At 40.1% G+C, this 13,110-nt stretch overlaps 1 protein-coding gene and 3 non-coding genes across 4 annotated transcripts; 2 read left to right on the top strand and 2 right to left on the bottom strand.

Annotated features, from left to right (window-relative positions):
- Positions 1-1,508: 1,508 nt before the first annotated feature.
- On the top strand, positions 1,509-9,932 carry LOC131797705 (ankyrin repeat domain-containing protein 11-like). The gene is made up of 6 exons (XM_059115367.2): positions 1,509-1,601; positions 4,359-5,143; positions 6,779-6,875; positions 7,212-7,557; positions 8,117-8,201; positions 8,757-9,932. The coding sequence occupies exons 2-6, from the start codon at positions 4,413-4,415 to the stop codon at positions 9,832-9,834; spliced, it is 2,337 nt and encodes a 778-aa protein (XP_058971350.2). The 5' UTR covers positions 1,509-1,601; positions 4,359-4,412; the 3' UTR covers positions 9,835-9,932.
- Positions 9,933-10,089: 157 nt separating this feature from the next.
- Positions 10,090-10,174, bottom strand: Trnam-cau (transfer RNA methionine (anticodon CAU)). The gene is given in 2 exon segments: positions 10,090-10,125; positions 10,138-10,174. It is a non-coding gene; the product is annotated as a tRNA-Met (tRNA).
- Positions 10,175-10,776: 602 nt separating this feature from the next.
- On the top strand, positions 10,777-10,849 carry Trnak-uuu (transfer RNA lysine (anticodon UUU)). The gene has a single exon. It is a non-coding gene; the product is annotated as a tRNA-Lys (tRNA).
- Positions 10,850-12,525: 1,676 nt separating this feature from the next.
- Positions 12,526-12,610, bottom strand: Trnam-cau (transfer RNA methionine (anticodon CAU)). The gene is given in 2 exon segments: positions 12,526-12,561; positions 12,574-12,610. It is a non-coding gene; the product is annotated as a tRNA-Met (tRNA).
- Positions 12,611-13,110: the final 500 nt, after the last annotated feature.

Here is a 13,110-nt window from a genome sequence, read left to right on the forward strand (position 1 = left end):
AAATACCCCACTCCAGCAGAGCAAGGTTTAAATTTCCCACCTCCGGGGCACGGACGACGGCCAAATGCCCATGGGTTGCCCGGGGGGGGAATGTTGAAGTTCCGAATTTATCAGCGCATTATGAACATCGTATTGTCGATGAAAATCAGTTTTATTTCGTACCTATTAAAAATCTTTGTATGTCTTATACATCCCAGTTCTTACCTTATGTTTGTTTGTCATTCTATTCACCCATGCAGTCGTTATGTTTGTCTAGATTTTTTTTCACCTCCAAAATGATCGGAAGGACTGCAATTCAATCTTGTTCTACTTACTCTCCGATAAGATGTGAACGAGTTCCTTGCGTGAACCACGCAACTAACTCGCGTGAATTACTGTCACACGCACCTTTTTTCCCCGACTAAAACATCTTCTATTCACTTAAAAAAACAGATCTCTGTGCATACAAGTACGATAACCCCGACTTTGCTGACTGCTGTCCTGTTTTGGCTGAGAACCAATACCTGTCTGTACCTTTCCGAATTTATGGAACTAAATTGTGCCTTCACATGTTGCCAAAAGGTATCTTGTCTTTGTTTTTTAGTTTTGACGCAAAAACAACAAGACCCCACCCCCCTGAATACTCCGAACCCCTCCCCAATCCCCCCCTCCCCACCCCTCAAAGCAATCAATAAATGTTAGTTTCCTTATTATAATATTGAATCAACAACCACAGGCAAAATAACCTGTCTCAAGGATTTTTGGCGCGGTTTAGCTTTGGCCCCCAAAGTGACTGGCGGGACCGTATGTAATCTCTATTTTGAAATTATTGTTGTTTTCTTAGTGGCAGGAATGAAGACCGGGAAGGACATTGGACCAAGGCTGATTAACTTTGCCAATAAATTAAAGGCCCATCAGAGTAGTGATTATTAAAGAGGCCTTACGAAACTTAGCTGTATTTAACGTAAGCTACTGCAATAAAGGTCCAAAATGTCAAGTTCAAAATCTTGAGTGTTTTTTTGTGAAAAATAAGGGCCCTGAAAATGTACCACTCTTTCTCTTGAAGATAAAACGAGGGGACAAGACAGACTGAGTCCTTGGGGAATATCCATCCCACAGTGAAGTGATTTAATTAATTCTCGAACTATAGTCATTTTTCTGTCTAGTCTACATCAAGACTTACATCGCCAGATCTGAAGTTCGGTTGAAAAGAATGACGAGCAACGTTGATTTTACCTTTTACATGAAAACGATTTATGGTGAGGGAAACTGAGGGAAACAGGCTTCCTTTCCCTTTAAAACATAAAATAACTTCCATGGGCATTGACGCATCATTGTTTTGATTTCCCCCACGTTTCATGCATACGGTAAAATGGTATATTAGAGAGCAACTTGAGATCTTTTTTAGTGTTCAAATTCACGAAGATAGGTAACCTATTACAAACTGGAGAGCGTGACGTAAATGTCCATTTCGCGTCACGCTTCACTCGATTGGGTTTACGTCAACCGAAGGGGTTATGTTTACCAAGCGATTTCAATATACAAAAGTGTTACTGCGGTAATTCAAACATCACTCACAGCTACTAAAGTTGGGTTTATTATCAAGCGTCATAAGACGAAAGGTATGTTGTGTCATAATTTCCGATAAAATTCTCACCATTTAGATTCCTTCTATTGAACACAATGAAGGTAATGGGATCGTCTGGAGCGGAAAATTAATGAGTTGGGTTGATTCCTATTTACTTATATATGACTACTTGCAAGAAAAAGTACAATAAGTTTCAGGAAAAACGTTTTAAGTAATTTATAGTAAGGTTAGTCTGAACGTAGAAGACTCTAGAAAATCAAAGCCGGTTCCAGTTTCTTGAGGCTGGTTAGATTTTACCCGATTTCAGTTAAGTAAATTTCTTTGCACGTAATTAATGGCAATTGGAGTGGTACGTTCTAGAACTTAAATGAGTTTGGGTTCATCCCCCATGAATTCAGTATATTTGGAGTAAGAGCTTTTCGATCCTACGAAGAACTGCGATTTTAAGCTGGTTTATCGTATGATCTAAGCGCTACACGATGTAGTATATTACCAGTACATCTGTCGGGTCATCTACCACATTAAAAAACTCGCATTGCTGAGATTAAAGCCCTACAATTTTAATTGGAGAACCAACATTTGTTCATCACGAATCGCTTTTCATTACAGTTTTCTATGTATGATATGAAATTAATTCTTTGCGTGGCCTCGGCAGAAATCACTGCGCATCGTTTGTTATTCTGGCGACAAAGGAATTCTTTTACTGTAAAGAAAATAAACACTGCAGTGGTCAGAAGCACGTTCCACAATGGCTTTAAGCGCAGTTTTGTTTTGGCTAATTGTATTAGATCTTATAAAACAATCAACCTATTTAATTATTATTTTGGTGAATCTGTAGTATAGGGTGAAATTAAGGGAACTTTTGTGCTTTAACCTAAGGCTTAACTTTGCTAGACTTACAAACTAATTCGTTGTATAGCTGATGACCATATTTTTTCTTTACCTATTTGCTAGTCTTGAGAATATGGTGCTACATTCGAAGAATAATCCTCGATAACATTAACCTTACTTCTCAATTCTCATTACCTAAATATTTCACTGTTTAAAGGGCATAGGTATATAGAAGAAGACATTTTAATAAAGGATCGACAAGATACATAAGCACCGCTATTCAAAGTTATATTCATGCGCGAGCAATTTTGGGACGACAGTTAAATCTTCACGAATTATCGATATTTTGTCAAAACTTTGCTAAGCTTTTCGATGACTCTTCTCCACCAAAATTAGAATCTTGACAGTCTGAATCACATAACTCTCGCGTCTGTAGATCTCTACAGACGACATTTAAGACTTAGGTACATGCCTATGGTGCCGTTCATTGTTTGAGGTATCTTGCCAAGGTGTTTACTCTTTTGTCGTTCAGTTTGTCTGTTTGTCAGATCCGCGCCGTGGACAACGGTGCAAAGGATAATCAAATTACTTTTTGGGAGGTTTTCAATTTCAATCTACCTTTCTCAAAAAAAAAACACAAAATAATGATAATAATAGCTGGCTTAAAAAGATGTTAAGCATGTCACGAGTGTGGAACAAAAGAAAATCTGAGCGCGCAGTGGGGATTAGCACCCCGCGAGTTTCGATCCATTTTCCTATACTCCATCAACTGAGGAACTCAGGGAATCCCTTGGTGAGGCAGACCTTAAAAATTCATCAGTAACAATTGCGAGCTGTCTGGCATCTTCCTTGGATCCGCAAAGTCAAAATGTTTCTTTGCTGAACTCCCTTATTCCCAAATTTTTCCTGGCGCTGGTTATTATTTTTAAAAGGACTAGGAGCCTTTGGAGGTGTCAGTAAGAACAGCCAGTCCTTGCGAGTAGGCCTATATCTGAAGGACGCTGCTTTTATCTGCGCGCGGGAAGATTTGAGACGAGTTGAGGATCTGGCACTAACGAGTGCTGGCGAAGAAATGCTCATGCCGAAGCGCTAATGGGAGCAGGCTATTCTAATAGTTTTTCTTGATTCACACATTTTTAGTTAGCACTTACACATTTTTACTGCCGTACCGTTGAAACTAAATGTGGTTGAATAGAAAAGAAAGAACGAGACTAAAATGTCCATAGAGTTAAATCTTTAAGCTATACATTTTGGCTATTATGATGATCACGTTTATTCATCACTGTATCCACAGCAATCTAAAAACCTGTGAAACATACTTTGCACAGCTGGCAACTTAATTCTGAAATATAAAAGTGTTCAAATATGAAATGTTACAGCCCTAAAAGTTACTATATTAATTGTATTTAGCCTGCACGGCTTTTTGCCCATCTCATTTTTTTAATTTTGTAAAATTCGATTTCTTCAGGTCATTGCAAAATTTAAAATATATGCTTGTTATACAGAGAATGATCTCTTGCCAACAAAATTAACTTAGCTCATTTTAGGCGACAATTAAAAGTTAAAAGTGAGCCCAATATTAGCTGTCAAAGGTTCTTTTGACAGAAGTGTACCCCGAATTTCTAACGCGAGTGTTCTGAAAGACAACTAATCCGGTGTCTTTACAAACTGGATTATCATATACAAACAGATTTTCTCTTTTTTCCGAATTTTAAATTACACCTGTCATCTACTCACAAAAGATGTGTCAATGCCCCTGCTTCACTGAATTTGTTGCTCAGAATTTAAGATTATCATGTTTAAGTAATCCAGATCGTTAAGCTCGAGATAAAAAATTCCGGACTTGTGAACTAACTGCGAGTTAGTTAAATTTACTGTGTTTGTCGCACGATTCTTGACTCAGAAATTAACTCGATTTCCGATGCAGTGTTAAAATCTTTTGTATCATTTTTGTTTTCAGGTGTGGAACGGTAAAGATCACTGAATAATTCGCAACAATTTTCGGTAGCTTACCATGACTGGCGCAAAAGAGACTTTTCAAATCTTTATTGCTCTCCCATCAGGTGACATATGCACAGTCAAAAGATTATCACGCGAAATGTTCGTGTATCAACTGAAATCAAGAGTCGAGCTAAAATCTGGCATTCCAGCAAACATTTTTTCTTTGTTTTTTATGAATGTACAACTACGCGATCAGGATACTTTGAAAACATACCACCTTAAACGTGGCTGTATTGTCAGAGTCAAACTTGAACAGAACTACCATGGCCTGTTTGAAGCGTGTTGGCGTGGAGATATTTACGATGTTTTCGAGAATGGTGTTCAATTTCTGGACGAAGACAAATTTCAAGGCTACAACATATCTCTTTGGAACAAATTGGTTATCCAACGCGCGACGCTCGCTTTGTTTATCGCCTGCCACCGTGGTTACCTCGGTCTTATATTAGAACTTATCAACCGCGGAGCCACAGATATTAACGGTAAAACCATTTTTGGACGAAGCGCGTTACACGTTGCGGCTTACCAAGGCTTTGTAGGCTGCGTATCTCTACTGCTGAGCGAAGGCGCCATTTGTAATCAAACAGACGTCGAGGGCAAAACGCCCCTGGCCTTGGCGAGTGAGAATGGTCATATTTATTGCGAAAGAAGGCTTTGGCTCTATCAGTGGAACCTACAAACATTTCGCCCGCAGTCCACGAGAAGCTTGAGTGGAGAATCAAATGAAACAGTCGAGAATACAGGAAGGTAAGTGTTACCTAAGAAAGTTGCTATAAGTTAAACGCTAGGCGGGAATAGATATCGTGTTAAAATTTTAACTTTCGATCGACATTGATCACGAATGCTGTAAAACGACAACAACGTAAATATCTATATGTAATTCATTGTTCTTCTAGTCTAGAAACCATTGTACCCTAATCCCTTTAATGAAAAAGGGTAAATAATGGCGAGGTAATGAAACCATAAAACTGCTTTTGTAACAAGCCAATATACTTTATTACAAAGGGATTAGATATTTCTAGATAATTTATACGTAAATGAAAACCCTCTCCTCTTTTATCTCCAAGATTAAGGAATTAGTAAAGCGTAAAAGTAAAATGAAATAGAACCTGTGTTTTTTCCAAATACTGAGCAATTAGCTCTAACTGATTGATGGATCAGCTTCATAAGGTCAAGTTTAATTTATAAACGAAACGGTTTGCATGATTTTGGTTGTGATCAAACGTCTCGGCGTTACAAGAATACGACGTCAGTAACATATATGAATGTGGTAATACCGATGAAATGACGTCAATATTGAGTAACATTTGACGTCATCATTTTAAGTATGATGGTTCTACATATATAATTACCCACACACAATTCAGCCTGACGGCATGGCTGGTAGATAAAATGGGCGATAATACCGTGAGAAACTGTGAGCCTTTTTATTCGCAGGATACGTTCATTTCTTGTGCGAAAGATTTCAGTTACGGCTCACGGAATGTTTCGTGTCGTGTTTTAGCTGCCTTTCCCACAGAATAAAACCTATAAATAAAGTCTTTGCTTGAGTAGATGCTGTCCTTTAAACAATTTCTGTTTGATTTAAAATGTTCCAAATCAAATTGATCCTTATTTTCTTCGAAATGATTGGAAATTACGAGTGGATCCGTAATCCCACAGGTCCGTAGGTCCGTGGGCCCCGTAGGCTCGTAGGCCCGCGAGTTCGTAGGCCCGAAAGCCTGTAAGCCCGTAGGCCCGTAGGCCCGTAGGCCCGTAGGCCCGTAGGCCCGTAGGCCCGTAGGCCCGTAGGCCCGTAGGCCCGTAGGCCCGTAGGCCCGTAGGCCCGTAGGCCCGTAGGCCCGTAGGCCCGTAGGCCCGTAGGCCCGTAGGCCCGTAGATACGTATATCATTAGGTTCGTATGCCCGTATGCCCGTATGCCCGTATGCCCGTAGGCCCGTAAGCCCGTGGGCCTGTAATCCCGTAGGCCCGTAGGCCCGTAGGCCCGTAGGCCCGTGAGCCCGTTTTCACGTAGGCCTGTAAGCTCATAGGCCCGTGAGCCCGTTTTCACGTAGGCCTGTAAGCTCATAGGCCCGTACCCCATTTGCCCGTCTTTGCAAAGGAAACAATGGCCCTTGCACGTCCCTTTAAGTTAGTAGTTTCCCTTAATTTTTATTTTAGAATATTAATCCTATCTCATTCAGTTTGGATTTTGTTATTCGGCATATCCTTATCAATCTGCAAACTATTATCTGGGCGTTTTTCTTAACCAACAATTCGAGTATAAAATGAGGTTCGCTACTGACTGTATGATGGGAAAATCGAACCCGCTTCGAATTGTGTGATGGAAAAAATCGTAGGATCTATTAGAGTCATCATTTTGATGTCCTTTGTTTTAATAGAAATTGGAAATCCTCACCACGCTCCACCAGGTCACCACCCAATGGAAAAACACGTGATCAGCTTGATGAAAACAATAACAAGGAACGACTAGATATGGTAGGAGCCAATTAGTTTCTTTTATTTCAATACGGAAATGGGAATATGAGAACAAATTTTACACTTCAGAAATGGGCCTTTATGATGATGATGATGATATATTTTTAATGGCAGACTTCAAAACTTTTCTGAGAGAATATAACCAAAGAAATAATGAAATGAAAAATCTCAGGGGAAAAAGCAAGGATGTAATCTGTGGATAATATCTCAATTAATTAAAAGCTTCCTGACAAGTGTAGACGCATGTTCGAAAAATCCCTATTTCCACTTGTCCGTTAAATTTGCAAGAACCAGCGCTCTTCTCACCGCCTCTAAACACTTTCTTTTTTCCACTAGTCACCCACTCTCACCCTTCCGAGCGTGACTGTTAACGAAGAAAAGCCGAACATCCGTCGGACGCAGAGTCACGAGCCGCGCCGAACAAATCAGCCTTCTTTTCCCTTGATGCAAATCGCCGAGAAATACCGAAAAGAGCTTCGGGACTTAAGCAAAGGAGGTGGTCTTTTGCCTGTGCATTTGCAAAAAGAATCCGAAGAAGTGAAAAAAGAAGCACCGGAACCAGAGACACCAGAGTTAGAGAACATCTCGAAAGATGAAGTGGACCTTGTGAGAGAAGCGAACAACAAGGATGACTTGGAAACAGCGGTAGACCGAGACTTAAGGATTACGGAAACCAGTGCTGGTAGTGTTTTTTGTTGTTTGTTTGTTTGTTTGTTTGTGTTGTCGTTTTTTATTTTTTCTCGCAAGAACATCTCTTGAACATGTTAAGCCACACTGTTTAAGTTTGGAGTCTTAAGTAGATCTTTTAATAATTGTTAGTGACGATGTAACGATGACACGATGATGATTCTGACATGACCAGAATTGTGAGAATTTTCACCTACAGTTAAGAATATTTATCGTAGGTTCTTTCGTGTAGGTTTTCTGGAACGCTGATCTACCAACTTATTAAAGTCTCAGTTTTCAACAAAAAGCCGCGGCCACAAAAATAACTTGAGCTGAGTTACCTACCCTTCACATCAACATTGAACGAACTGAACCAAACGAAAGGTTCGACTGAACTTAATCAACGGATCGATACTAGAAATCAAAACGAAATTTAATAATAAAGGCAAAGACAAAGGGACGACAGTGGCAAATCACATTAACACACGCTATTGACAAATAGTTTTTCCCCTGACTGTAGTGTGATCTGCGCGATCGAATTCTAACATAGTTTGTTTTCAACTCTGTTGATACAGCTTCATCTACAGAAGAGAAGCAAGATGATTTTACAGAAAATAACTGTGACGCTTCAGCAGAGGCTGAACCACGTGACTTCGAGAGGTAATCAAAAATACATGCAAAGCCAAGTGATTACTATCGGTAATAGCGTTACTAGGCGATAGAAATAGGATTGCCTTGCTAGTCTGAGTTGTCCATACCAGGTGCGAGAGCACCCTCGTAAAGCTTTATGGGACTTTTACCCAAGATACTTCTTGGCATTCTCGTGAAAAGTTTTTTTCCAAGACTTCGCACGGCGGAACATACAGTTATGGGTCTGGTTAAGATATTCACTTGCAAGAAGTTATTTTTGAGGAGAGTGAAATAAGGACGTGAGGCTAAAGGGCGAGAGTGTGATGCTCAATGGATGGAAACTAAAAAACCTCTATTCCTAAACAGAAAACTCACAGTTACAATGCACTCACTCTGGAAAAGACAAAGTATTAAGACAAATACAAGAAAAGACACATACAAGACAATCAGCTCAGCGTGCAACTGAATGAAATAAATAGCGTAAACTGAACTGTTGCACTGGAAAATAAACCAAAGTATGCTAAGAATTATGATGTGTACCTTATCATTTTATCCTTCATATTCATTCTTTTTTTATCTTCTTAGACCCTCTTCAGAAAGATCGAATGGAATCCGCAAGCTTGACATTCTGATGACCGAGTCGCGTGAAAAAATGAAAAGCGAGTCGACCACCCGTGGACAGGATGTGAGTAGTTATGCAGAATACCAAGAGACCGAACACGAAAATAGCATTCTTCAGGAATATTCAATAAGGAAATCTGCCCGAACTTTTGACGACTGGCTTCAAATGAAACGATCTCAGGAGAAAAAGAGGCCTGGGACTGCACCTGCGCAGAAAAGTAGGCTTGGAAAGAGTATCGACCCTGAATCGTTTAAGAGGTGGTTGAACAGCAAACGTTCGCAGCGCTACCACACAAATTCCGAATCCTCAGCATCAAACAAAAAGACATTTATCAGTTCTAGTGGTCTGACGTTTGATCGCTGGCTTGAAACAAAGTTAGGAAGAAGACCCATGAGTGCTATAACCTGCGAAACGGATTCACGTGATAAAAACACGCCAGGAGCAGGAAACAAAGTGCGCAAACAAATCACTTCTGGAAAATCGTACGAACTCTGGTTGGCAGAGAAAAAAGCCACCGCCAGTAACAGTAAAGATGCGGAAAATAACAGCGATGGAATCAAGAATACTCCAAAAGGGAGTGGAAAATCCTTTGAGGTATGGCTTCAGGACAAACAAAAGCAAAAACAAATTGAGTTAGTCCAGAAAGTTACCACAGAAAAAGAACAGAAAAGACTGGAGGAGATAGATCAGTTGGCGAAATGGCTAAACCCACATTACAAGACTTACGAGGATTGGCTTGCAATCAAGAACCACCAAGCTGTCCTAGAGAGACAGCGGGCTCAACACGAACCACAAAGAGAACATGAGGATGTCTCTTCAGAGGAAAAACAGAAAGATGCCAAAATTGTTTACAACATCTGGCAAACGATGAAAGCTCTTAAAGAACTTAATGAAGAAGAGAGAAAATACAGCGAGATGAAAGCAAAGTGGGCTGCAAAGGAAAAGGAGAAAAAACATTTAAGTAGGGCTCAATATCTAAAACAAGGGAACAAGATGCAGCTTGAAACCGGCCTCGGCAAAAATTTAACTATGAACAGGTAGCACAGATGCTATTCTTTCTTAAGTTCTTTTAAAGAGCTGGAGTTGAGCTTACTCTTCACTTCTGGGTGCAATTCACAGGTTAATGGTAAAAGATATTGAGCGGGTAAAAAAATATTTTAATAAAGAATAAATTAAATCATATTCGTTTTCGTCCTTGCTGGCCACGCAAGTAAAAGAAGTACTTTTAAGATTTGCTTTTATCAAAGCCACGCTACCTCCCGTAAAATTGGCTCGGTATTGGTACTTCAAAAAGAATGCCCCGTGTGAGGATCGAACTCACGACCTTCAGATATCTAATTAGATTATGAGACTGACGCGCTGCCTACTGCGCTAACGAGGCGGTTGAATGAATTGGATGGTATGTGGCTTCATAATTTGACATTCACCACAGCTTTAACTGCATGATACTACCTTCGATGATTGACTAGCGGTTATAGTGTCCCCATGATATAATATCTTATTTACTTATCTATTTATTTATTATTTCAACTTATCACGAATGTACCTATGGTGAAATAGGCTCTCTTCTTCATACACCCATTTACAATAGTTCGCATTAGGGACGTGAACATAGCTAACGAAGTAAACCTGAAAATCACTACTGCCAGATTGATAGGTTTTAAGCATTGGAATTTACTGCCTTTGACTGCAACTGTTCTTACTTTGCACTTTTCATAGTCGTGTTCGACAAACATGATAAATGAGTCGATCCTTAATTCAGAAATCTGACAAAATTGACTAATTTCGCAGCTCTCACATCGCTGCATGGTTGTGCAACGAGAAGGGAGTGGAAAGATTCCATACAACAACAGTTTTAGCACTAAAAGTACTGTGCTCACCACCAAAAGATTTTATGGGCATTTTTCAAAATCCATATTCAGACTGGGTACAGTCGTTCCAAGGAAAATCTATCGCAATAGGCATGTAAAGAAGTCAAGACCAGCCCGGTTAGCTCAGTCGGTAGAGCATCAGACTTTTAATCTGAGGGTCATGGGTTCAAGTCCCATATCGGGCGGTTTACAACCCTTTTTTTTCCTCCACAACACGACTCAACGCAAAAGTTTAAATCGGGCGTGGCTGTGAGATCTTTGCTACAGAGGTTGAAGGAGCATGGCGTAAACATCCAACTCGCTCACACCACTTCTACCGTTTCAGAGCACGCGATGAACTAGAAAGTATATTGAGATTGCACGTTATGGTGGGCTCTGGATTAAGAGTTAAACCATGAAAAAACGTAAAACTGCTATGGGCAGAAAGGCGCAATAATGCCAGAGATTATCGAAGTACATTAAAAAGTTCTATTAGACAGAGTACGCTATTTTTAGTAAAAGATAGAAAACAATTCTCCAGATAAAATAAAATATATCATTATCGGTGTTATCGCCCGATATGGGACATGAACCCATAAACCTCAGATTAAATGTCTGATGCTCTAAGTGTAGATATGAAGCTTTGTGGAAGCAAGAGATTCAGTCAATTAATCAAAAACCCTATGAAAAACCTCATTGATACTTTTTCATTTCTTTGGTGCCTGTCAAGATGAGCTGGAAGAAAACTGAAGGCATGACTCCTAATGTGTCCAATCCATCATCTAACAAGATTGATGATCAAGATATCAACCATACGGAATCCTTCACCTACCTTGGAGGTGTGATAGGAAAGCGACGGTGGAGCAAACTGCAACATATATCCAGAACCGACTGAAAAAGGTAAGAGGGACCTTAATCGGATAAAAGACGACTGGATGTCAGCACAGTAGAACTACAAAACAAAGCTGCGAATTTAATGAGGTGTGTCCTATCAATCTTGTTATATACGGCTAAGAGTGCTGGCGAATGTCGGAAGCCGATCTTAAATGTTGTACACGACATGTCTCCGAAGGATCTCCCTTATATTTTGGCTTATGAACCAATTCCAATCCAAAGCTACTAGAGTGATGCCAACTTGAAGATATGAAGACCACCTTCAATAAACGACGATGGAGATGGGTCGGGCGTATCCTTCGGAGAGAACCCGACGGCATTGCATCACAGCCATCCATTGAACAGCAGAGGGAAAGAGAGAGAGAGAGAGAGAGAGAGAGAGAGAGAGAGAGAGAGAGAGGCTAACCCGGCTAAGCAAACTTGGAGGTGGACGGTCGAGGAGGAGATTAAGGCTATACACCAGACGCAGGGAACCAATCCAAGTGCAGGCCCAGGATAGAGAGGAATGTAGAGAATTCGTTCTGTCCTATGCGCCAGGAGGCGCGACAGGAAGTAAGTTAAAAAGTAAATTTTTGCTGTCCCATTCTATTAACGAATATCGTTGCCAATATGACCGTAGTTTTCGAGAGAGAAACTACTTTTTCCAATCAAAAGACGTTGGTAAGATTGCCTCGTTAGCGCAGTTGGCAGCGCGTCAGTCTCATAATCAAACAAGATTTTTTTTCTATCAAAGCCACGCTACCTCCCGTAAAATTGCTTAGATAGGGTACTTAAAAATGAATGCCCCGTGTGAGGATCGAACTCACGACCTTCAGACATCTAATTAGATTATAAGACTGACGCGCTGCCTACGTAATATTTAATATCTAATATTATAATATTCATTTTGGTCATTTTGCTAGCCAGGCAAGTAAAGAGGTTGTATTTTTTTCTATCAAAGTAACGCTGCCTCCCGTAAAGTTGCTTAGATTAGGTACTTAAAAATGAATGCCTCGTGTGAGGGTCGAACTCACGACCTTCAGATAGCTAATTAGACTATGAGACTGACGCGCTGCCTACTGCGCTAACGAGGCCGGTTGAATGGAAGGGATGGTATGTGGCTTCATGATTTGGCATTCACCTCAGATTTAACTGCATGATACTACCTACGACGATTAACTAATGGTTATAATGTCCCCACGATATTATATCTTATTTACTTATCTATTTATTTATTATTTCCACCATCACGAATGTACCTGTGGTGAATTGAAATAAGGCTCTCTTCTTCATCCACCCACATTTACAACAGATCGCATAAGGGATGTGAACATAGCAGACGATGTTAGCCCGAAAATCCCTTATGCGGGATTGATAGGTTTTAAGCATTGGAATTTACTACCTTTGAAAGTAACTGTTCTTACTTTTCACTTTTCATGGGCGTGTTAGACAAACATGATAAATGAGTCTAACCTCAATTCAGAAATCTGAGAAAATTGACTAATTTCGCAGCTCACACCTCGCTGCACGGTTGGGCAACGAGAAGGGAGTAGAAAGATTCCATTCATGGGTCCTTTTTTTAAATTCATATTTA

The sequence above is a fragment of the Pocillopora verrucosa genome, chromosome 3 (genome assembly GCF_036669915.1).
Source record: "Pocillopora verrucosa isolate sample1 chromosome 3, ASM3666991v2, whole genome shotgun sequence".
Lineage (NCBI taxonomy): Eukaryota > Metazoa > Cnidaria > Anthozoa > Scleractinia > Pocilloporidae > Pocillopora > Pocillopora verrucosa.

Bases quoted from the DNA above. Each gene is read 5' to 3' on its own strand.
- LOC131797705 (XM_059115367.2), top strand. From the start codon at position 4,413: ATGACTGGCGCAAAAGAGACTTTTCAAATCTTTATTGCTCTCCCATCA. The intron at 6,876-7,211 runs GTAGGAGCCAAT...TTTTTCCACTAG, and splicing joins ACAAGGAACGACTAGATATG to TCACCCACTCTCACCCTTCC. The intron at 8,202-8,756 runs GTAATCAAAAAT...TTATCTTCTTAG, and splicing joins GAACCACGTGACTTCGAGAG to ACCCTCTTCAGAAAGATCGA.